Raw genomic sequence first — 24,364 nt, 5'->3', positions numbered from 1 at the left:
AAGCTGTGAAGCTGAGTATCCAGCATCACCACTAGACAGAATATTGGACTAGCTCCACAGTGGTTTCTCCCACACCTGGCAGTAACATCCAGACAGATCAAGAAGAAAAAATCTCAGGGCCACCACCTAAATCAGACAGAAGAGACTCCTGGGTTTGTTGCTTAACTCCCAAGAGTTTTATGACCACATGGCTATTACCTCTTATACCTCTCACTCTCTAGAGTATTGCATTTCACTAAAAGTCCTGTTGAAGCACTTAGGTTCTTGCAAGCATGTTAGTTTATACTGAGTATTTTCCAGCTAAAAAAATGTTTCATTGACGAATTCCCAGTCAGCTGCATTCCCAAGTGTTTTGCATTAATCTTTAAGGGCAGAGGCACAGAGAAGAGCCAAGAAGATCTGAGGTTCTAAGTGAAATGCAGGATTTTTCCTAACAGGAAAAAATACTAACTCTTTATTTTCTAATTGAAATGGTATAAAAAATTTCAGTGATTTTATTACTTTCCTTATTGTTCTTATGGACAGATAATTATCAATAAGGAGCTTTTCCCTTTAAAAAATATGTTCCCCTGACACATTAGCTTAGAGTTTCTGTAAAATCAGCGAGTGGCCTCCTGCAAAGAAGCTCTCTTTTCTGGTAAAGTCCTTATTTCTTATAACTTCTGGGATATCAACAAATTTAATACATATAACATATGCAAATATAGAGGACCAGAGAGTTCTGCAACCACATGCATGAAAATGAAAGGTGAAAAATTTCTCAATTAGAACCTCTTCATCAAAATGAACTCTTTTTTTAGTAAGACCTTCTGTTCATGTTAGAAAAGCTGTAGCATTCCTGTAACTTGCTACCCTGAAAGTAGGCAGTTCATTGCAAATTGTTATGCCAGTAAGGTCCAATGGGGCCATGTAATTATCTTCATATTTTGTTGAAATACAATACTGACACAAGGTACATGTCTAACAGGCAAACTCTCCATGTGCACTAAAAAGAATATTGAATATTTAAGATTTAGATTTCTTTTTTGGAAAGAAATACATGAAAATAGTGGAGATGTTTGAAAACTTGAAACAAGATCAATCCTTCTAAAATTGACTGCAATGGCACTCACTGCCCCTTCTGCTTTCAAAGTGCACTTTCAAATAACCTTGTGCATGCTTACAGATTTTTGCATATATGCAAAAATGGGGCAATTTGTTACATCATCACAGTATGTGCTGATTGCAAACCTTTAGAACTCATCTAAAAATACGGTAAGGTTATTCCCCCAGTGCATGAGATATAAAACAAATTAGGTATTAACTTTGCCTGTCATGACCTTTTATTCTTTATTTCTGATACAAACGTGAACAGGGCTCACCACACGTGGGACCATGAATTTGCATTTCAGAACAAAAATAATAAATAGTAACAACCTTAAAGTATGCTGATGCGAGCTAGTAAGGAATAACAGTAGTTTGTTTGTAAGCTAAGCTATACTTCTAATTGTAATGCAAATTTGACCAAGGATATATAAAATAGGTACATTTAGATCACGTGAAATATTTGGAAAAGTTTAAAAAAATATCACACAACAAAAGTGAATAGGACAGTTGGAGAAGAACTTCTGTGCTAAGTTGTCTGTATTTAAATCAATTGTATACATCTTAATAAAATAATTATCATCTGAATTAGCTTTCCCAGGAAGAGCAATTTACTGTATCTTTGAGACTATCACAGCTACAATGTTATTACCATTTTGAATACATATAGCAATAAAATTCCAAGGAACTCCGTTGCTCTTCTTTTTTTTCCCCTAAGTTTTGCCTAACATTATCAAACCAAAGAGGTAGATCATTCTTATGCTAAATTGCAGTACGTCTCTCCCTGGTAAGAAGTTATGGTATTTGCTTTCTGTCACAAGGACTGTCCTGTCCTGCAACTCCTCAGAGTCTGAACTTCAGTTTCTCGGGTGCCTCAATCTCTGCACAGCTCTTGCCTAACGGCCATGAAAGAGGTAATTCCTGCGTTATCCTCACGTATCTGACACTGTAAGCCCTGGGGCAGTGAAGATCCATGCCTAGCTTCAAAGTCTATGTCTTCTCCTGGGTCAGCTGTGCTCCTTCAGTCAGTCATAGTATCATTATTTTGGCAAATTTCTCAATTACTTCATTCCCCTGCTGCCACTTTCAACTTCTGTTAATTTGCTCCAGGGACAAAGCAGGCTATACAATAGCATGAATCCAAGTGGAGAGTATCACAACTTCATTGTCATCTCCTAGTGTTAAGCTCTTTTATTTTTTTACTGCTCCATCTGTAGACCTCAATTCTCAGAGGACACATCTTCTGAGCTGCCTAGGGCATAGATGGTGTCATATCCCACATTCTTCTGTGCCACTGATGGCATAGCAAACATTTATAGCATTTCTTGGTGGAAACAAGTAGATATGAGCCATTTAAAAGAACAAGAATATATTGGCCTCATGGAAAAAATACATGTATAAATCTGAAAAGAAAAAAGCAGAAAATGTCTTTCATTACAGACAAATGGTTAAAGGCATTTGAAACTTCAACTTTTACTAAAAGTGTTTAAATAATCACTAAGATAATTACTTTCCAACTTATTGCCATGTGATCCAGCATTCAGGATGGCAAGACAATCAAGCAAACAAACCTGGACATTCTGTGAGCAGAAAAACTTCTTATGTTGATTCCTTCTGCATAAGTTATATTCCTCAACTAAGATTCTTCTATGGTTTGGGTACTCATTGCTTTTGCGTGTAGATTTTCTTGAGTCTAATACATGGAAGGTTCATATTGCAGCCTTCTCCTCAATGAAAGGGAGAAGACAATCCAAAACTATTAGCAGCAGCAAGTATCTATTAAGTTCACAATTATTCTCTTAAAGAACAACTTTTTTTTTCAGTTAGGTTGATATTAGTCAATTCTACAGAGACAGAGCAGAGTGAAAACACAGATAAAGAAGTATGCACACAAACATATGGATTGCTCGTGTAAGCTTTACTTCCTTAGGAAGTCAGGATAAAACATTTCAGTGATTAATATATAAACAGCAATTGCTCATATCCTGCAGACTTTCAGGAAATAACTGAAATCTGCAAGCAAATTTAGCTGAGTCTATAGCAGATAAAATTAACCAAAAGATGGAGATATAATTGCCTGAGTCTGTACACAAAGTCAAACTGAAAGATAAATGGCAGTTCCATTTTCCTGTTGACTGTTAAAGTAAATTAATTATCTGGGGTCATGGATTTGCTTCCAAAAACAGGAATGTGAATCTCAGAATCCAAAAGAGTTTGTAATAAGCAGAAAAAGAAACTGATTTCTCAAGAGAGATTACCATGCAGACGTAATATTCCTGGGCCAAATTTGCCCTTTTGAGGATCATTTCATGGAATTGTGTAGTTTCTTCATAGTGGTGCTCTAGACTAGGGCAACATTATATACTTAAAACTCTGACACAGCTTTTTCCTAGGATCCAGCTTTGGATGGAGTTTCCCATTACATAAAGTGGATTGCTTAGAAAAACACAATTATGCTGTAACCCTTACATGGTGCTCAGTCTCAAGACAATTCAGTTATTTCACTAATGTCCTCCAATAGTCATGGTGTGCACTACAGCAGGAATGATAGTTATTTCCTGCAGAGGGAGAATGAGGCTGTGGGTGATGCCCCTGCAGCAGCAGAAAGGGTGGAATTTGGGAGATGGTGGAGTCCATGGCAGCTGGGAGGGACAGCTGGACTGCAAAACTGGGAGGACTGGAAAGAATGGAAAAAACAGCTGCAACAGCAGAAAAATAGCAGGCAACAAACAGGATGTGAGGAGGAATTACAATAAAATAGTTGAAAGCATGTGAAGAGACCAGCAGGCCTGATACTGACACTGGCAGCCAGCACTGCTGGGAACGCTGCGATTCACAACACATGCTCACAGCAGTGCACCGTGGTGAATGGATTCTGGGCTGCCAGGCAGGACTGCTGTACTGCAGCAGGAGCAGGTGCCTAAGAAAAGCAAGCTGCTCCTTCCTGGTAGTTTAAGAGCTACCCAGGCTTGCAGTTTTATGTAGGCTCTGGTGGATGCCACTTACCTGTCACTCTGTCTTGAAGTTCTTCTGTGAGAGCAGGTTAGCCCTCAGAAACACACAGATTGTACATCTGCAACCTCTGTGTGCCACAGGCAGGGAGGCTCCCTTATGAGAAACAAAAGCACAGGAACCTACCAGCAATAGCTGGGACCTGGAATATCATCTTAGGGATGCGCTAGGTAGGTATTTTCTGATTTTTTCAAATCAAATCATTAGAAACATGCCCTTGAAAACAAAGAAACAAAACATTTGGACTGTAAGTCCAGAAACACTGTATTAGACAAGAGTTAAAAATCAGAGTACTGCAGTAAATACAGAACTGTGACAGTCCTAAATGGGTACAGAAAGGTCCTGCAATCATACAGCTCAGAAGATAGAACAGATTCGGAAGGAAGAAGGAAAGGGGGTATCAACAGTTGGACAGCAAATGAAATAGGAAGATGGAAATGATGGAGTTATATGTGTCAAACAGCTCTACACATGGGAAGAGATAGAATAAATTAGAATAGAAAAAGGATATTACAGATATATGGAATGGGTAAGTGCAGAAGAGAGGGAGAATATTTGAAAATCTTAACCCCATCTGAGAAGCGTACATCAGAATGTAAATTCTTGCTTTTAACCAGCTTTTCTTCCTGTCAGTTGAAAACTAATGAAACCTAAGCAAGCAATTAGCTTTAGGTAGATCACAGGGCAACTGTAATATTCCTTTATGCCATCACTCTGTCACAGTGATGAAACATGATTTATGTGAAACATTTGCTGGAGAAATGCCATCAACATTAATAACATTATATAAACAGGAGAAAACAGCAGCTCCTGTGGCCTCCATTCGCTTCCTGTGCTAAGCAGCTCTGTCGTTGCAAAGGAGTTTTTTGAGCAATGTTGATTGTAATTCACAAATTGAATTTCTTTTTACCTTGAGTTCACAGCTGGTGTTTAGTTTTCACTGTATTTGCATTCCAATAAACAGTCATTAATCCATGTTTCCTTATCAGGATCTGTTCTAATTAGGCTGTTCTAAAAGTTGAATTAATCAATAGAGTTAATTCTTTGCATTTATAAAAAAACAGAAAGTTTGCTATTGTAAAAATGGTTTCTTTTTTATAGGTCTGTTGGCTTATCACTTCTTAAATGTCAGTTTAAACTCAGTGCCATTGGTAGGTCACGATAAGCAGCACTTACACAAACAATCCTACTGAAGTTGGTGTGGCTACTCATTTGACTATACAAAATGAATTAATATGGGCAGAAATTAAAAATATGAGCTTCATTTGTCAAATCAAATTGTATTTTCATTTGTATTCTACCTCAAAATCCCCTCCCATCCCTTACTGTAAAGCTCTATGGTGAACAGTTTTTTGAGTAGATCTCTATTTCTGTAAGAGCCTCTCACATGTTATAATAAACCAGAAAACATAAACAGGGGGAACTCATACCTTGAAGACAGCAGCCAGCCCCACTAGGACTTTGTCATTCTGTTGGCGTAGCCAAGTTTCATTTTCGTGTTCTGCTAATACAGACAGGATTCATGGCATTACTAACAGAAATTACTGAAACATAGCCCCAGAAGCTGTGTTTCTTGGTTTCCTTGGTCTGGGCACCACAACACACAGAAAATACACTTGCACAGTAGCCCTTGTTGAGAATTTTGCTGGCTATCACCAAGCTTTTAAAGATGAGAACAGGAGAAGTCACAATGTCCCAATGTCTGTGCTATCCTAGGACTCTGGTCAACAAGCAAATGGTAAGGACTTACTGTATGACTGTATTTCAGTTGTGGTTCTAATAGCGGTGTCCTTGTTTGCAATATTGTTCTCTTAGACTTCTTGCATGAAATATGCTCCCAATCATGTCTACATTTTTTTCCTAAATTTCCCCTAAATTCACCTAGCCTTTTTCCTAATGAATATAGGATGTCATTATGTTGCTCTGCTTTTGCATGAGTTAAGTTCTCTTGCTGCATCAAACCCTTTCATTTCAGTAAGTGCAGGCATTTATCTTCCCACGAAGGGTTAGTTTTGTCTTCTACATACCAAAATGGGGCCAAGAAATTTCTCACACAGAACTTAAAAAATACTGTCATGCCTACACCGGTGTGTCAGAAGTTGTACATCAAAGTGGTCTGTATAAGCAATAATATAAACATTATTTCAACCAAGGCTAACTGAGCTTAATGACCACCTAAAATCTGTTCATTTGTATGTATGAGAGCAGATGATATTTCTGGTTTGGCAGTACAGACTACATGGCTGATGATGGAGTAAGTATGGAAAGTGACCACTTTGGCATAGCACTTTTTTATAAAAGTTATTGAAAGTTTATTGTTACACTTTTTTCATTCTCCCCCATCTTTAATGACACAGGAATTAACCCCCCCCACTTGTTTGCTATACTTTATGTATTCAATACATTGCTACCATCAGTTTCATAAAGGCTATATACAAAATTTATGCTTCACCTCCCAAAATTCAGTCATACTTAACTAACCACTCGCAATAAATGAACTTCAGACATGAGAAAAGTGCCATTTTCCATTGGTCTCGACCCTCAGAAACATCCCATGCAAGTTTTACTCAGACTTTGGTTAAGCATACACTTCCTATTTGCTTGGACGCATCTGACACAGATGAAGATTTGGAGACAAAAAAGCACGGTGGAAAGCAAACCTGATCTGCTACCACAATTCTTACGCTCAGGTACTTACACCTAACATTACGCATGCCCCAAAAGTTTCTTTCCCCAGGCAAAACACATCTGGATAAAAGCATCTGGATAAATGCATGGAGTCATGCTTAAAACAGTAAATAACACCAATAGAAGGGTGAAGAAATAAACTATTTTGGGGGAATGACACTGCGTAAGAAACCTCAGCCTCAAATATTTAAAAGGAAATTACTGCAAGGAGTATTGTAACTGGACTTCAATCAATCAATCGTGGTTTTGCACTCTGAACAGCAATTCCAAAGCCCTCCCACGTTTCTGCTCTCCTGAGCTGTCCGTACCTGGACCTGTGCTGAGCGGAGCAGCTTTTTTACTCTGCGCCGTGAGAGAACACGGGCTGAAGCAATCTCATTGGTTTTGGCATTTCTCACGCTTTTAACGAATTACTGCCGGCTGCGAGCATTTAAAACAAGGGACACACAAAAGCCTCGAGTCTGGTCGAGACGCTGCAAGTTTTCCCTTTCCATTCGCCTGACTTGCGGCGCTGCGCTCGTGCCAGGGACGCTCCGGAGGGCCGGCAGCTGAAGGGAGCCGAGAGCTGCTCCCGGAGAAGAATCCCGCGGCCCCTGCGAGGCGGGAGTGCCTCCAGAATCGCGAGAGTGCCTCCAGAATCGCGGGAGTGCAGCAGGACCGCGGGAATGCCCCAGCACCGGCCGCAACAACAAAGCCCGGCGGGACGCGCAGTCTCCCGCCGCCTCGCCCAGCACAGACTACGTTTCCCGTGAGGCCGCGCGGCAGAGCGCGGGCCGCGGTGTGCGTCACAGCGCGGCCAGCCAATCGCGGCGCGGCCGGGGCGAGCGCCGTCCGCCGCCAATGTTGTTTTCGCTGAGTCGAGGCGCTGGTGTTGTTGGCGGCGGCGCCATATTGGAAGGGACGAGCGCCCGCTCTCGAGCAGCCCCTGGGCGCGGGCCCGGCCGCCGCCATGCTGTACCTGGAGGACTATCTGGAGAGTGAGTGTGTGCGCGGCGGGGGCGCCGGGCGGCCGGGCACGGCCGGTGCGGGGGAGCCGGGGGGAGCCGCGGCGAGGAGGCGGCGCCCCCCCTCCCCCACGGCAGCGAGTGACTGACTGGCTCCCTCCCTCCCCCCTCTCTCCCGCTCCCCCGTGTCCCCGCAGTGATCGAGCAGCTTCCCATGGATCTGCGCGACAGGTTCACCGAGATGCGCGAGATGGACCTGCAGGTGCAGAGTACGTGAGTCCCGCCCCCTCCGCCTCCGCCCGCCCCCTCCGCGCCGCCCCGCTCCGCCCCGCGGGCACCGGCCCACCGCCGCGCCACCGCCGCGCCCCCGCCGCAGGGCGGGACGGGCGGGAAGGCCGAGCGGGGCAGGAAGGAAGGAAGGAGGCGAAGCGGCGCCGCTCTGGCCCGGGCCAGTAGCTCCACCCGCTCCCCCGCGCTGCCCCGGGGCGGTCGCGCCTCCTCCCCAGCCCTGCCCCGGCTCTCCGGCACCGCCGCTCAGGCCCGGGAGCCTCTCCTCGTCTCCTGCGGGCGAAGGCGCTGCGGAGCCGCAACGCGGCGAGGGGCGGGGCGCGCTCCCCTGGCGGTGTCGCCACAGCCCCCGGCCCGCCCAGCCCCGCCCGCCGCGCCTCGGCGCAAGGCGGCAGGGCTATGCTCTTGGGCTTGTGCTGCTCCCGAAGGCATTTTCCGTGGCACGTCCCAAACTCTTTAGATTTTTGATCCCTAAGAGCAGTGATGGTGGTTTGGAACATGAGTTATGTCCCACTCCTTCCAGTAGGCAGCGGCATGCTCTCCCTGAAACTTTCCAGCCAGCGCTTTCATAACAGCACGTGGGAAGGTGCTGTTTGCTCGGCCTCTTGTGCCCTAGCTGACACGCAGCCACATACACTTTATAAATACTACTTAAGTTTTATACAAATTATATAAACGTATATTTTCTATAAATGTATTTTTGTATAAATACATATATTATACAAAGTATATTTACAAATACACCTCAGTTTCTTTGTGGATCACTTTGTATTTCTCTGCTTATATCCCGATGTAATACACTGAGTTAGGCTGTTCTCAGGATGCACTGCCATTTCATATTTTCTAATGCCATCTCATCTGGGACTTAGGTGTCCTGTAACACACTGGATAGCTGTTGCGGTAATTTAATGCAAAATTAATATTGTTATTTATAACTGTGCTCCAAAGGTATTTGTTAATGAAACTGCTACTGCACAAAAGATGAGAGCAATCATTAATATGGAAGGGCTGGACTATCGTAAAGAGGAATGACAGAAAGAGCAGAGGTTTAAATAACGAGGAGATACTGTATAGAATTAGAAAATGTGGCATTAAGTGGGAGCAGTTCTTGAAAACAGTTTAACCTATAATATTTTAAAGTGCAGTCTGAGGCTTTGCCTCAGATATTTACTTCAGGGGACCCAGCAGGTCTGTTGAACAGACCTTACTGACACATGTAAAACTGTCTATAGGATTTTTTTTTCTATATTATGACCTAAGTGCTGTCTTGGGTTCAGTGCTTAAAGTTGTGGGTACAGTCATGGCTCCTGGGAGATAACACCTCTGAAGTCACTATGACCAGGGAGCAGTGTGAGAGGGAGTAAGCAGCTCCCTGACTTAGCTTGGAATAAATTTACAAATTTTACTTCTGTTCCATAAGAAGATAAAGAAGAGAGTAGGGTTTTTTTGGTGTGTGAGGCAGCTAGCAATGCCAAGATAGCGGGAATGTAGCAGGAATATTGTATACTAGGACCAACCTTAGATGTAGAGAAAAATTCTCTCAGACCTTAATACTTCTGAAATTCTTGTGCAATGATTGGCAGGGTATCCAAAGACATTCATGAAACTTCTGAAGTAGCACCTCTTCAGCATCAGTTGCCCAGCTGCCTGATAAACACTACATGCAAACCTGGAGGTTGTTCAGTGGCTCAGAAGTACTTGACAACAGTACTTTGATGAGTGATGTTGTCCCAGAAATCTACACGATTTGTAATTCAGAGATATCTCTGCTGCTCTGTTTTAGCATCATTGTTGACTTTGTATTCTGTCCTGTTTGGACCGCATTGACTCCTAATGAGGCAAATGCTGCTGTTTGTTGTTGGGAGAAATAATAAAGTGAGTCTATCTGCTGTATATTCTGGTAAGATTGCTGTGGGAAAAGCAAAGATCATCTGAGTTGTGACTTGACTCTTGAGCTTTAACTGAGCTCCACATGAAGCATAAAATATCTTTCTCTGTTTAAGTTAAAATCACAGATAATCAGGTTTCTCTTCTCATAGAAGTTTTGGCAACTCTGTTGGGAAATCTGATCTAAGAAATTATTATGTCAGAATACAGTATCATGAGAAAAGGTGGATGAACTTGAGTGTAGCAGAGACAACGCATATAATTTGATTGATCTGACCTGCACTCCCCTTTGCCTTTTCTGCCCTTTCAGGAGAGACCAAGTTTCTGTGGAAATCTTCCCCTAGGCAGTTTCACACAGATTCATAACGTGTCCCCAATAAAAAGTGAAGTGGGAAGATACTTTTTGTCATTTCTTGTTTATGGAGCCACTAGAATGGCTATCACTTAAGGTATTTGTGCTCTGAGGATAGGAGATAGAACATTCTGTCTTTTGGCTTTATGGACTAAATTACAGTCATTTGGTAAAGAACAAAGATTTTAGAAGCCTCCATATAAAGAGTGTGGTTCTTGCTTGCCTCTCAGGCTTCTTAATCTTCTCCACTTGGTACCACAAGGTACAAGTGGAAAATGCTGATTGTACAAGTCCTCCCCCTTTAGCCTCTTTTACTCCAAAACTGTTTGATTGCTTTGTTTGTCTGTGTCTAAATAAAGTTTAGGTGAACTTGTCACAGCTTATTATGGCTTGGGATTAATGGTGCTCTGTCGAGTCAGTCATAAGTTCTTGCTGGGTTTGATGCTGAATGTTAATATTTTTGATCATTTAGTATTAATGATTTTTGGTTATTGATGTAAATAATTCTAGCTATGAATTTTCACAGAGTTAAGAAGACCCTTGGCTTCTTTGATTTTAAGAGCGAATCATACTTAGGGATTCATGAGCTTCCTGAATTAATTAACTAATTTTCATTTTGTTTTGGCAAGAGATGATTGCCATCATGTGATCCAGCTTTAATGGTAATTTCTGGAAAGTTTCTTAGGTGTTTGCACCCAGAGCCTGAAGTTTGTAGGTGATTCATGCATTGTCATGTTTAATTTGAAACTGATAGCTGGGCAATGTTGTTGAGAATGGTGTGAAAAAAATTCAGTACTGTCATCTATCGTGACACTAGCAAGGCTGTCAAAGCTAGTTTGACTGAAGCAGCTGCATGTTTTTGGAAATATGCAAGCTGTTGAGTGCACAAGTGTCCAGCTGTTGAAATAGTAAACTCAGTGGGAGAAGGGTGGAGAGGAAGAGGAAGGGAATTCTTGTTCCTGTCTCAATAAACAACAACAAAAAAAATGACTTGTGGTTGACATTTCCCTTTCTAGAGATAGTTAATGTTAGAAAATGGGTGGTTTTATTTTTTCCCCCCTTATAATATTTCTGAACTTCATGTGAGTGAGAATCCTGTCCAAATAATATTTCATCAGTCCATTTACTCCTGTGGGGGTGGAGGGAATAATTTGTGAGTGCTTTCAATTTGCCCTGACCCTTCCTAGAATACAATTGAGAGGGCCTGGACTTAAAGGCAATGACTTTACTCTTCAGTTGGTCTACCTTTTTGAGACACTAATTTTTTTCAATTATTTGGTTTTGTATTTGACTGTTTCTCTTAGGAGAACATTTTGTTTCCTGCTCAGTTTGTAACTGGCTAGAATGTTCCAAAGTCAGCAGTCTAGAGCCCTGGGTGAGGAGTTTGGGTCGTGCTTTAAGTCACTACCACTGCTCTTAGGGACAAAAAACCTTTAGAACTTGGAGTCCTGCCTGTCCTATGCTGGAGAGCACAAGAACCTTGATGAGAATCCTACCAGAATGCAATTCTGCTTCTTGGAAATTAAGGTAAATATTTCCCTCCGCTGTCCACTGTCACTTGGTTGTTTCGGTTTTTTCTTTTTTTTCCTCTCTAATAGTTTGCACCTCAGTCCTGTCAACTTTGTTTGAGAAAAAAATTTCCCCGTATTTCCTAATGTTTATGTACATGAGAAGATAACATTTGTCTCAATCTTTTCCTATGCTACAGATGCAATGGATCAGCTTGAGCAGAGGGTAAATGAATTTTTTATGAATGCAAAGAAAAACAAACCTGAATGGAGAGAAGAACAAATGACATCAATCAAAAAAGTAAGGACATCACAGGAGTGGGTCACATTTTTCTTTTGTAAACTAAGACAACCTTAGGAGAAAATAGTTTATGATCGATGGAGATTTAAGTGTTCAGAACTGTGCCTTCCCTTGGGCTTTCATAGAGGTGGATAAAAGTACCTTGGAGGAGAAAAGTGTGTGAAAGGTTTCTTTGATGAAGCATTTATCTGAAGTTTTACCCAGCACTTTCTAGCATTAAAAAAAACGTGATCCTGAAATGGTGAGGAAACCTGGTACTAAATTTTTAGCTCAGTTTTTTTGTTTCTTTTTGTGTGACATGAAGTTGCCTAAGTTAATTTGCATTCTTGTAGAGGATATTTTTCAAGCTTAGATTTAGCATTTCCTGTGATTCTGCCTATATCCTTTTACACATTTTGTGTATGGTATATGTGGCTTGAGAGAGGGAGGAGTAAGAAGATGAGTATGTTCTGTGTTACCCTTCAATACTTGAGCTTAGTAATGGTATTGTTAGCAACATAGTCCATCATTTTGTCAAGAGAAACTCCTTTGTAGTCTCCCACATTGGCTATGTCAGCCCCTTATTTGGGTAAAGGTTGTTTTCTTCTTTAATTAATGCAAACGGATTTTTAAATTTGAAAAAAGAAAAAGGTCAGAGCTCTGACTTACCTAGAGTAAGTGAAAAATTTTGACTTTAGTTAAACCAAAATTTCAAGTAGTTTTCACATAAGCAAGATACTATTCAGTGGAAATTGAGAATTAAAAGGCAGTAAGATCTGCTCAAATTTAAAGTAAAAGGATTTGAAAACATACATTTTTTAAAAAAATGTTTTGTCTGATTTTTCACTGGTTAGTGGAGACTTTTGGATTGCTTTAGTCAAATTACTTGGAATACACCTATGAGTTAGAGAATTATTTTAAAATTATTTAATCTATATACAACATTATCTCTATTTAACTAGAGTGCTGGAAAGGCCTACCTACAAAGTACTTAAGCATCGTTTTGAAGAGCAGTAGGATTTGTGGTGGTTCTGAAGTAAAAGACATAATGTCATTTTAAGTCCATAACATGATGCTGTGTCATATAAAATAAATTCAAGATTGTCTCATTCCTTGTAGCATTTCTTGTAGAAATCTAAATATCAGTCTGGGCAGAAGTGTTCCCATCTTGTAGTTTGGCTTTTTCTAAGGCAGGGAATATAAATTTATATATATTATATCTCTCATTTAAAATTCAGGTGATTGTTGTTTACAGTAAAATTTCACAATCTTTCTGAAAACTGACTTAAATTTGTCCTTTAGACTTACATTTTGTACTTCATAACAGTAGTTTAAACTTACTGAAACTCATTATATTCATAATTAAAAAGAATTTTCTTCATAACAGGATTATTATAAAGCTTTGGAAGATGCAGATGAAAAAGTGCAACTGGCTAATCAAATATATGATCTGGTAAGTGGACACAAGACTTGTGGTGAATTACCTAAATTTATGCCCTAAGGAATTCTAAGCATTTTGATAAGCACTGCAGCTGTGCTACCTGTACTTTTATTTCATCTACATACAGATGTTTTGCTGGTGAAAGAAGCATTCAATATTTTATTGACTTCTAAGAATTTAGGTTTTTTGTGTAATTAATGTCACTTAAATATAAAACAAAGAAATAGGATTAGAAATCATAAGGTTTTAATGCATGTTTTTGGCTTGTTTAGGAGACTGGTTGAGAGAATCCCTTGGGATGCAGTGTTGAGGAGTCCAGGAAGCCTGGACATTCTTCAAGAAGGAAATCTTAAATGTATAGGAGCAGGCCATCCCCATGTGCCAAAAGAGAAGCCAGCAGGGAAGAAGACCAGCCTGGCTAAATACAGAGCTTTGGCTTCAGCTCAGGGGAAAAAAAGAGTGTATCACCTTTGGAAGAATGGACAGGCAACTTGAGAGGGCTACAAGGATTTTGTGAGGTTATGCAGGGAGAAAATTAGAAGGGCCAAAACCCAAGTAGAACTTAATCTGATGACTGCCATAAAAGGCAACAATATTTTTACAAATATATCAGCAATAAAAGAAGGGCTGTGGGAAATTTCCATCCTTTACTGGATACAGAGGTAAACATAGTGATGGAGGATGAAGAAAAGGCAGAGGTACTTAATGCCTTCATTGCCTCAATCTTTAATAACAAGACCAGTTATTCTCAGTGTGCCCAGCCGCCTGAGCTGGAAGAAGTGAGTGGGGAAAAGAATGTAATCCAAGAGAAAATGGTCAGCGGTGCCACTTAGCTGCTGTGCCATTTAGACACATGCAAGTCTGGGGCCCTGATGGGATCCACCACACAGCACTGCAGGAGGTGGTGGAAGAGGTCACTGAGCCACTTTCAGGCATTTATCAGAAGTCCCAATTGACTGGAAATCAGCAAATGTAATGCCCATGTACAAGAAGGGTCAGAAAGAGCATCCAGGGAAGTACAGGCCGGTCAGCCTGACTTCAGTGCTGAAGAGGGTCACGGAGCAGATCATCTTGAATGTCATGATGCAGCACGAGCAGGACAACAAGGGAATCAGGCCCAGGCAGCATTGGTTTTGGAAAGGCAGTTCCTGCTTGCCTGACTTGATCTTCAGTGATGAAGTGACCTGCTTAGTACATGAGGGAAAGGCTGTGGAAATTGCCTACATGGACTTTAGTATAGTCTTTGATGCTGTTTTCTGCAGTATTCTCCTGGAGAAACTTGCTGCTCATACCTTGGACAGGTGCACTATTCAATGGGTAAAAAACTGTTGGAATGGCCAGACCCAGAGAGGGTTGGCATGTGATTTAAAGTACAAAGTATATTTATTGTACATTTTCTCAGGGAACAGAACCTGCAAGTCAAACTACACTCAAATATAGAAGACATAAAACAACAGCTTTAATTTCACTTCAGCTACCAAAAGTTTGTTCTAGAATTTAGAACTTAGCCCTTCTCTTTTGCTTTGCTGGTAACTGAAAAATCCTCTCAGTTTTTAATAAAAACAGGTAGATTTTGCTTTATAAGTACAGTTGTAGAAAGCATTTGGAATGTAATGTTTCTTTTCGTGATAGTGAGTTGAAAATTTTTTTTGTTAATTTTTAGTACCCAAGAGCACATCATAGTTTGCTGAAACACACAGGAGTTTCAACTTCCAGTTAAGACTCAATACACACCAAGTTTACTGGTGTTTATAGTGGCACACAAATTGACACAATTCAGTTCAGAACTTGCAATTTCCCCAGAGCAGCCCAATCTCTACTAAAGACCACGTCATGTGCAGTTCTTTCTCTTCCCCTTTTTATCTGCATACCCAGAGTGCCTCCAAGTCCTCTTCATGTTTGTTTCTGAAAGAAGTGTCTTGGAGCTTTGCCTACAGTGTTTTGGTGTTAACACCAGTATCTCTGCTGAGTGAGGGAAGTGGAGGTGACCAAGAAGATATGCTTCTGTGTGTTATTGTGCTTAGTGCTGCATGGCATAAATTTGCTGGAAGGGAAATACTGAGCAAGCCTGAGATTAAGGATCGAGGTATTAATATTCCAGAACGGAATGGTATTTATTTTTGCATTGTCTAACACACAGGTAGACCGTCATTTGAGAAAATTGGACCAGGAACTCGCTAAATTTAAAATGGAACTTGAAGCAGATAATGCTGGAATTACAGAAATATTAGAGAGACGTAAGTATGCATGATTTTCCTTAAGAACTTGACAGACTTTCTGTGAATTTGCAGAATTAAGGTATCATACATGTGTTAGTGACTGGCAGTATTTTCACCTGTGTTTTAACCCACTTTTCATCAGTGGTTCTCAAATTTTAGTTTCAACCTCAGTTTTTACTGGTGAAATCAAAATACAACTAAGTAGTATAATTCTTTTACACAACTGTTGTCCTTGTGAATTGCTACAGTGAGATACATAATCTTTTAAACCTGTTTTTAATGATTGTTGGCATTCAGCCAAGTACTTTGGCCTAAGCCTGCCACCTACCCAGTTGCAAGTGTACCATTTCTTCCTTGAATTGATTTCCACCAAACTAAAGAGGGTCATTATTTTAGTTTTCCATATTACTTGATGGTTTTCTTCTTTTTCACGGGGTGAGAATGGGTTGTTCTCTAGTGAGGTAGTGAAGGAATAGCATTTTAGGTAAGAAGCCTGCATGTTAAATACAACAATGCTGATATTCAGAATGTGAATAAAAATGGAAAGTGACAGCTTTTTTGCCAGCTTGGTGTAGAAGAATCTGGCTTTTCTGTACTCATCAGCATTTAGACATCAAAGTCAAACGTGATTGTGATAAATTTCTGATTTAACTACTGTTATTATGGAGGCAGTGGCTGTCCTCATAGCCAAAGATGGTAAAAAGTGACTTAACTAGCAATTACAGAAAAGGACTAGTTTAGTTTAAATCCCAGCTGGTTTTAGGATATGATGCTACCTTTTGTTAAACTATGTGTTTGGAGAGGTTGCTAGATGGGATTTCAAGAGCTCAAATTAGAGAAATACTAGACTGTATATTGCATCTTTAAGGCTTGTTTGGTTTGAGGGTTTTCTTTCTTTTTCTTGTTTTTAAATAAAGCTAAAAGTAGAAGACTCTTAACATTTTTAATTTTCAGAGTGAATACATATGGTTGAAGTCCCGCCAGAGGGCAGCCTTTGGGCAAGTTCATAGTGTGGTTGAAGTTCACTCCACCAAAATAGCTCCTTATGCTTTGAACCACTTCTAGAATAATTATATTTAGACTTTTGTAATACACTTACATGTTACTCATATACTCATGTATTTCAGTGCTGTTTGAAAGCACTGGAAGAGGTAAAGAAATACTGAAGCTACAGATTTTGGAAAATGAATGTGAATTGCTTTCTTGTTTTGTCTTCTGTGTAAATGTAAGTTGGTAGGTACTGCAGCTATTTCAAAAACCTTTTATTAGAGACTGATGCACAAAATGTTGTATATAGATTTAAATTTATAGTTAAAATCTCTCCTGTGCTGTGATTATTTTGCCTCATCTTAAATGTTATTTTCAGACATTGACTTTCATTTATGCCTTTCTGACTGCTTCCCTTTTTCGGGGGTGAGGGGTGGAGTTTGTTGTTGTTTTTGTGGGGTTGTTTGTTTGTTTGTTTTGGTATGTTGCTTTGTTTTTGTTTGTGTTGGTCTGTGTATTTTGAGTGTTAAGAAAATCTGGACAATGATCTGCAGCCCTTTCTTTTGGGTGTTAAATTATCTTGAAAGACACTGCATTTTCTTGAGCTTTGACTGAATGTGACAAGGTGGACTCAGTGGGACAACATGCCTTGTTTGTACAGTTTATGTGTCACAGTCTTCATATTGGTGTAGATTGTCAGTATTTTTGGTGTAGCCATTCTGCAACCATCACCAGCTTGTGTGCAACTCATTTGACTAAGTGGCATGTTGAGGGCAATGTTGTTGGTTCTTCCTACTGGCCTTGATTTTAAGTTTTTTATTTCAACAGTTGAACAGTAGCAGTAACCAATTTTTGTTTGAAAACTAATCTCACTGGCTCCTCGTTTACTGTAGAAAGGGTCTCAACTCTAGCAAAAATTCTTCCGATTAAAATAAATGTAACTGCATTGTGATTTAGTTAATATTTTAACCATTCTTTCAGTATGTAAGTCAAAACAGTGCCAACTCTGAATTTTTCCTGTCCTTCTTACCTTCCTCTTAGGGTCTCTGGAGCTGGATACACCAGCACAGCCTGTGAATAACCATCACTCCCATTCTCACACTCCAGTAGAGAGTAAGTATTTCAAACATAAAGATTCTCACTTTTTTGTTTGTTTGTTTCTTTTTTTGGGTTTTTTTTTTTTTTGGAGTAGTATTGGGGAAAAAACAGGTTCAGAACTTTTTTCCCTCCATCATTGAGTAGAGAAAAAAAGGCATAATAAGTGCTAATATTGTCTGTTAAGAAGTGCAAGAATTAAATAGGTTTTGCTGGTAGGAATTAGTTGAAAGTGCTAGTGTAGTTTGACTTTCAGGCTGAATAGGTTTTACATTTAAGTTCCCTTAATTTGTTTCATTTAGAAAGGAAACACAATCCATCTTCTCACCACAGTACAACAGATCATGTTCCTGAAAAGAAGTTTAAATCTGAAGCTCTTCTATCTACCCTGACTTCAGATGCTTCTAAAGAAAACACACCAGGTAATCCTAATTGTCTTTCATTTCATTGCTTGTTAATCAGAAGAAGAGAAACCTAATTATATTTGTGAGTTAGTCTTTTGAAATCACAGAATCATGGAATAGGTCAGGTTGGAAAGGACCCCAGTGGGTCATCTGGTACAACCTCCATGCTCAAGCAGGGTCATCCCAGAGTACATGGCACAGGATTTGTGTCCAGACAGTTCTTGAATATTTATTGAAGGAGATTCCACAACCTTTCTGGGCAACCTATTTCTGTGCAATCTGTTCTTGTGCATTGTCACCTGCACAGTAAAGAAGTTCTTCCTTATATGCAGTTGGAACTTCGGTGCATCAGTTTCTGCCTGTTGCCTCTTGTCCCATTGCTCGGACCACCAAGCACAGCCTGGCTCCATCCCCTTGATGCACTCCTTCAGATACTCGTAGACAGTGATGAGCTCCATTCTCAGTCATCTCTTCTTGAGGCTGAACAGGCTCAGCTCCCTCAACTTTTCCTCAGAAGTGAGATGCTCCAATACCTTAATCATCTTTTTCTTCATTCCACTGGACCTACTTCAGGAGCTCCATATCTCTCTTGTACTGAGGAGCCTAGAACTGGACACAACACTCCAGACACAGCTTTGCTAGGGCTGAGTAGAGGGTCAGGATCACCTCCCTCAACGTGCTGGCCATGCTCTCCCTAATGCATCCCAGGATACCACTGGCCTTCTTGGCTGCAAGGACATACTGCTGGCGCATAGATAGTTTGTTGTCCACCAGGACCCTGAGGTCCTTCTCCACCAGGCAGCTTTTCAGCAGTCAACCAGCAGCCTGTGCTGGTGCATGGGGTTATTCTTCTCCAGGTGCACTGCACTTCCCTTTGTGGAATTTCTAGGGCCTGTGCCATCAGTAATGACCTTCTGGGATCTTCCATTCAGCCACTCCTCAGGCTCGTACTCTTTTCCCTGGGATTTTCAGTCACTTGAAACATGAGAAATTGCAGGCATTGTTACTCATCTGTGTTGTCCATGAAGTGGGTCTGCTTTGTAGTCATACAACAGCTGTATGTTGGCTGTTTCTTTTTATTTACACTTTGAGGAAGATAACAGGACATTTTCATTGTCAGTAGTAGAAATATAAGAGCTCAATGCATTATTTTGGGGAAAAAAATGCATTCAACAATTTTCAAAGTAAGGGAAAAGAATTTTCACACTTTTTTTTTTAAAGAGTTGGTCTGAAAATAAAATATTTCATGTGTTGTCTATGTCAAAAGAGGAGAGAAGTCTTTTTGAATAGTGACTAAAAAAACCTGAACCTTTCTGCCTATTCTGAATTAAGGTGTTTTGTAGTTTCTTATCTGAAAACAAAAGACTAAGGAGTTATAGTAAGTCAACTACCTTAGGTTTTGGAATTCAGTAATGTTCATCAGTTTTAAGTAGTTTCCATCATGTCTTATTTCAGTTTTCTTTTGAAGAAACCTCACATGAGGCTGCAAATAAAATGTAGCTATGTTTGAGCAGCTGTCATCCTGCAAATGACCCTGGAAATTGTGTTGCATTAAAACTGATCTGTGGTTTTTAGAATTAAGATTGTTGAAAGTTTTACTTCAGAAACAGTATAGGTGCATAGTGAAATTCTTACCCTCTTGATATAGTTATGGTTATAGTAGTGAGCATTGTTTCAATGTAGGCATAGGTACAGCAGCTGCATCTGTTCTTTGATAGCTGAATATGATAGTGAGAGCTGTCTTTCTAAAAGGACTCCTTGCACAGGAGGATAGATAGGGAGCAAACTTCTTTTTTTTCCCATAAACAAATACTGACTATGTCAAATTACTTTTAAAATCTTTTTTTCAAATTATTAGACTACTCTAATGCATAAACGGAGTCCCTTCTCTTTCACTGGTTGTCATATAAGTCTTCTTAAAATGCAAAGGAATTTAGTTTCATTTTGAATTTCATAAATGTGTTCTATTCATCAAGGGTGTCGAAACAGTAATTCATCATCCTCTTCAAACAATGCATACAATACAAACTCTTCTCAACCATTGGCATCATATAACCTGGGCTCATTATCTTCAGGATCCGGGGCCGGTGCAATTACCATGGCAGCAGCTCAAGCAGTGCAAGCCACGGCACAGGTAATGTAAAAATGTTCTTGTCATTCTGCCGTCTGCCATAGATTAAGAAGAAAGGCTAGTGACTGCTTTATTTTTTTTAAAATCTGAATTCCCATGATCACTTTCAGTTGCTGTGATTCAGTTCTCATATTACAGTTTTGTTTATATGCCACAGTTCCATCCTGTATAACTTGCCTAAAGGGACAGTTTGTTTTCTGACTTTTCCTGCAGGATATTCTCACACATTTAACTGCTTTCTATAGATAATTTTGTTAACAAGGTAACTAGTGAATCTGTGCAAATCATTAGCAGTTAGAAGCCTGGTATTTCTTATGCAGGAGCTTTACTGTGTAATCTGATACAATATCAGTATTCCTTTCAGATGAAGGAGGGAAGACGAACATCCAGTCTAAAAGCCAGCTATGAAGCATTTAAGAACAATGATTTTCAGCTTGGAAGAGAATTTGCATTGTCCAGAGATTCAGCTGGATATTCATCATCAGCTCTGGCATCCACATTAACACAGACATTAAGTTCATCAACCACAGATTCACGAAGTGGCAGAAAAAGCAAGTAGGTTTTCTTGTTGGCTGCAGTTATAGCTTTTAAGACAGCTAAGCTTTATTTTAAAAGTTCACGGGCCATATTAGAAATACACTGTAATGTCTGTGAGGGGGAATCAGCAGAAGGTAGTTATGCCTGCTGGCCATTTTTTGTTAAGAGCTGTATTCTTTAGTCTTCCCACTTCTTTTTCTTTAAGCAAACTCATTCCATTTTTAAATTAATGCCTTGATTTGCTTTTTCATCTGAGATACAGTCAAGTTTCTTCCCTCATTTTTCTGTGTTTCAGAGAGTGTTGACCTAACAGCAACTGTTGGGAATTACCATGCAATGGTTTGTAGATGGTTTGGAAATAATCTGGAGATCTGTTTGATGCCAGTTTCAAGTACACATAACACTTTCTAATGGCTGACCATATAGAACAGGGAATTAATTTTATTTCTGATTCAAGTTTTAAAACATTTTAAACAACACAATGTCACAACACATTGTGACAACAATCAGAACTTGTACTTGAAAGAATTTGTCTCAAAATGCCCATCCTTTTTAATTACCTTGAGGTTTTTTTCTTCATTCAAATTTACGTGTGTTCACAGCTCAGTTAATAATCCTGTTTTAGAAGCATTTTTCATCTGTGAATATCGTGGGTGTCAGGTCTAACCTATAAGCAAAAGCAGAGAATTTTTATTCTGGCACCATTCCTATGGAGGGATTGCTGACGCTTGAGTGGAGATTAATGGAGAAGCAGTCATCTTCTCCAAACAGTTATCTATTGTACATGACATATATGACATACGACATTATTTATATGTAATTTTCTCTTTTATTGATAACATAATTTTTATAAGGACTTGACACCAAGGCCGTTGATGGAAAATTTTTTGAAGAAAAGCATTCATTGAAGCCATTTGACAGTTTAGAACTGTTAAATTTCATTGATTAGAATAGGGTGTCTTGCACTTGTAAGCTGGTATGACTTGTTTCCTTTTCCAAAGAGCATTCAGTGGGTCCATTCCAGGGCTTGCAGTGGTTGAATGAAACATGATAGTGAATGATGCTTTAGGATTTACACACTGCAGTATTTCCGAGTCAACAAAGTACTTGTTTAGTGATTCTTTCACTTGGCAAGAAATAAATCATGCTATTTTATTTCTTTTTTTTTTTTTTTTAACTCAGAAACAACAACAAATCTTCAAGTCAGCAGTCTTCATCATCATCTTCCTCTTCCTCTCTATCATCATGTTCTTCTTCATCTGCACTGGCACAAGAACTGTCTCAGCAAACAGCAGTAATACCAGAGTCTGACTCTAATAGCCAGGTTGATTGGACCTATGATCCAAATGAGCCACGTTACTGTATTTGTAATCAGGTAAGGATGGTGTCCAAATTGAAATACAACTACAGCTGCTGTTTTGATGTAGCTGAACTTCCTTCTCTGATAGTTAATTTTAAAAAAAATGTGATTTTACTCTTGAAGTTCTGATCTATTTTTATTTACTTACTGGTGATGTGAATAATGAACTCAACTGTTGAAACTGAAAATAGTCCATTTCTTAGTGATGTGATATCTTTGGAGAGTATTAAATCTATTAATGGAGACTTCAGGAATAATTAAATTAAAAATTGAGGGGTTTCACAGTGAATTTAGTTTCTCATCCAATCTGAAATATGCAGCTGTATCTTCTTTTTCATAAACAATTTTTGAAAATGAATTCATTCTGAACATGATGGTGTTTGGGTTGTGTAACAAAAGTAAAATGAAAATGTTGTTACTGCTATTAATGGAAAAAATCCTCAAAGGAAGAAATTTGAATGTTGGCCCTTTGAAAATGTTAATTGCTTTTAACTAATAATATGATTATTAATGAGGTGGTTCTTTCTTATTTACTAGGTGTCGTATGGTGAAATGGTAGGCTGTGATAACCAAGATGTAAGTAATAAAGTTCAAAATGTTCCTGAGAGGCTTGTGTATCTAACAATTGCTTGCAGGAGTTACTTTTTTTCTTAGGTTGTTTTTGAGTAGAGTTTTTTAGAGTTAAGTGCATATGATTTGAACTATCCTTCAGGAAACTTCACCTCATCTCTTCACAGCTGAGGTTCTTTTAGAAGCCTTCAGCCTTTACTAGGTTCAAAAATGCCCTGCTTCAAAATATCCTTTATTTCTGTGAATGTTTAGCTATGTCACTACTAATGCAGTTGTCATTTTCAAATAAAAAAGTTTTTAAAGAACAGTTGAACATAGTCACGTATTTACTGAGATACTACATTTAAACAGAAGTGAGTGGTAAGATTATTTTGTCAAACCAAGTATTTCAAAGCACAACATACTTACTTTGCTCGGAGTCTATATATGACTCCTAGAATTTTTATCATTTTCTTTAGTGTACTGAGTGTTACAGATCCTTCTCTCTCCTCATTTTGTCCTGTAATTTGTGTGAAATGCAGAATATATGCTTTCCACTCATGTTTCATTTTCATAGAATTTTATTTGTGATACGCATTTTGGAAAAAACCCCAAGTCCCAAACTCTGTCTCTTTTAACTCTGTTTTTATAGTGCCCTATTGAGTGGTTCCACTATGGATGTGTTGGACTGACAGAAGCACCGAAAGGGAAGTGGTACTGTCCACAGTGTACGGCTGCAATGAAGAGAAGAGGCAGTAGACATAAATAAGTTTCTTCGTCTGGAAAACAAATTGCGTACTAAAGTTTTTATAAAGGACTTGGGAGGAGAGGGGCAACTCTCACCACTCTTCCTGGCAACCGCTGAAGGGTAACATAGCAATCATAGAATGGTATGGTTGGAAAGGACCTTAAAGATCTTCTAGTTCCAGCGCCCATCAATAAGATCTTGAACTATTGGTTTTGCTAAGTTGTGTTTTAATATTGTCAGTAAATTATTTACGCACTTTGATGTGCTACAGATATTATTCCAGTGAGCCTTGGATTGTTCCAGTGGCCAACATATGCAGACATTTGTACTATCAAACCATTTTCTCTAAGCAGTGGGCATTCTACAATTACTCAATCTTCCAAAAATTCTGACAAGTCGAGATTTTAAATGTATGTTTTATATACAACAGATATATTCTGCTGCATGTACTATACTCAAGAGCTGTTATGTAACACTATGTATATTAATAGTGCAAAAAGTCAGTGCTTCTGAAAGGAAAAAAAGAGACTGGTTTTTAAAATGCCTTTATAGCTTTGGTTCTTTATGAAACTTGATTCAGCAGGCTGAAGAAAATGGTTCTTGTATACAGCGGGCTGTTGTCCTTTAGGGTACTTGAGTATGTAAAAACAAAAAAAATGCTGTAGAATAAAACAAACTTGTGCCATTAGTCTTTATATGTTTCTGCTCCAGAGAAGGTGGGGGCCATAAGAAGAAAAAAAGGTGTTAAAGTGACGATAAATTTTTATACCAAATGTGTTTATTTTTTTGTGCAAGTAATCCTTTAAATTTTAATTGTATTAGGTGTAAAATAAAAGAACCTCAACTCCTCA

The 24,364-nt window shown here is 39.4% G+C and overlaps 2 protein-coding genes across 4 annotated transcripts; one reads left to right on the top strand and one right to left on the bottom strand.

The window, feature by feature from the left end:
- Nucleotides 1–1,252: 1,252 nt before the first annotated feature.
- Nucleotides 1,253–7,734, bottom strand: LOC146443308 (uncharacterized). The gene is made up of 2 exons (XM_085042423.1): nt 4,090–7,734; nt 1,253–2,486 (listed from the first exon to the last, which is right to left on the bottom strand). Exon 1 carries the CDS (start codon nt 7,732–7,734, stop codon nt 7,186–7,188), a length of 549 nt encoding a protein of 182 aa, XP_084898549.1. The 3' UTR covers nt 1,253–2,486; nt 4,090–7,185.
- On the top strand, nt 7,618–24,364 carry ING3 (inhibitor of growth family member 3). 3 transcript variants are annotated; one of them, XM_085042400.1, is made up of 12 exons: nt 7,618–7,760; nt 7,925–7,996; nt 11,963–12,063; nt 13,430–13,495; nt 15,624–15,720; nt 17,731–17,802; nt 18,087–18,206; nt 20,165–20,322; nt 20,684–20,874; nt 22,039–22,231; nt 22,754–22,792; nt 23,418–24,364. In XM_085042400.1, the coding sequence occupies exons 1-12, from the start codon at nt 7,733–7,735 to the stop codon at nt 23,532–23,534; spliced, it is 1,254 nt and encodes a 417-aa protein (XP_084898526.1). In that variant the 5' UTR covers nt 7,618–7,732; the 3' UTR covers nt 23,535–24,364. The 3 variants fall into 3 exon arrangements, with proteins under 3 accessions (XP_084898526.1, XP_084898537.1, XP_084898530.1); XM_085042411.1 differs by lacking the exon at nt 7,618–7,760 and adding an exon at nt 11,675–11,781 and having other exon boundaries at nt 7,919–7,996; XM_085042404.1 differs by lacking the exon at nt 7,618–7,760 and adding an exon at nt 11,559–11,781.

The sequence above is a fragment of the Lichenostomus cassidix genome, chromosome 1Aa (assembly GCF_008360975.1).
Source record: "Lichenostomus cassidix isolate B80296 chromosome 1Aa, HeHo_3.0, whole genome shotgun sequence".
NCBI classification, from domain to species: domain Eukaryota; kingdom Metazoa; phylum Chordata; class Aves; order Passeriformes; family Meliphagidae; genus Lichenostomus; species Lichenostomus cassidix.
The sequence above is the reverse complement of the archived record's forward strand: the minus strand, read 5'-3'. Positions and strand labels throughout refer to the sequence as shown.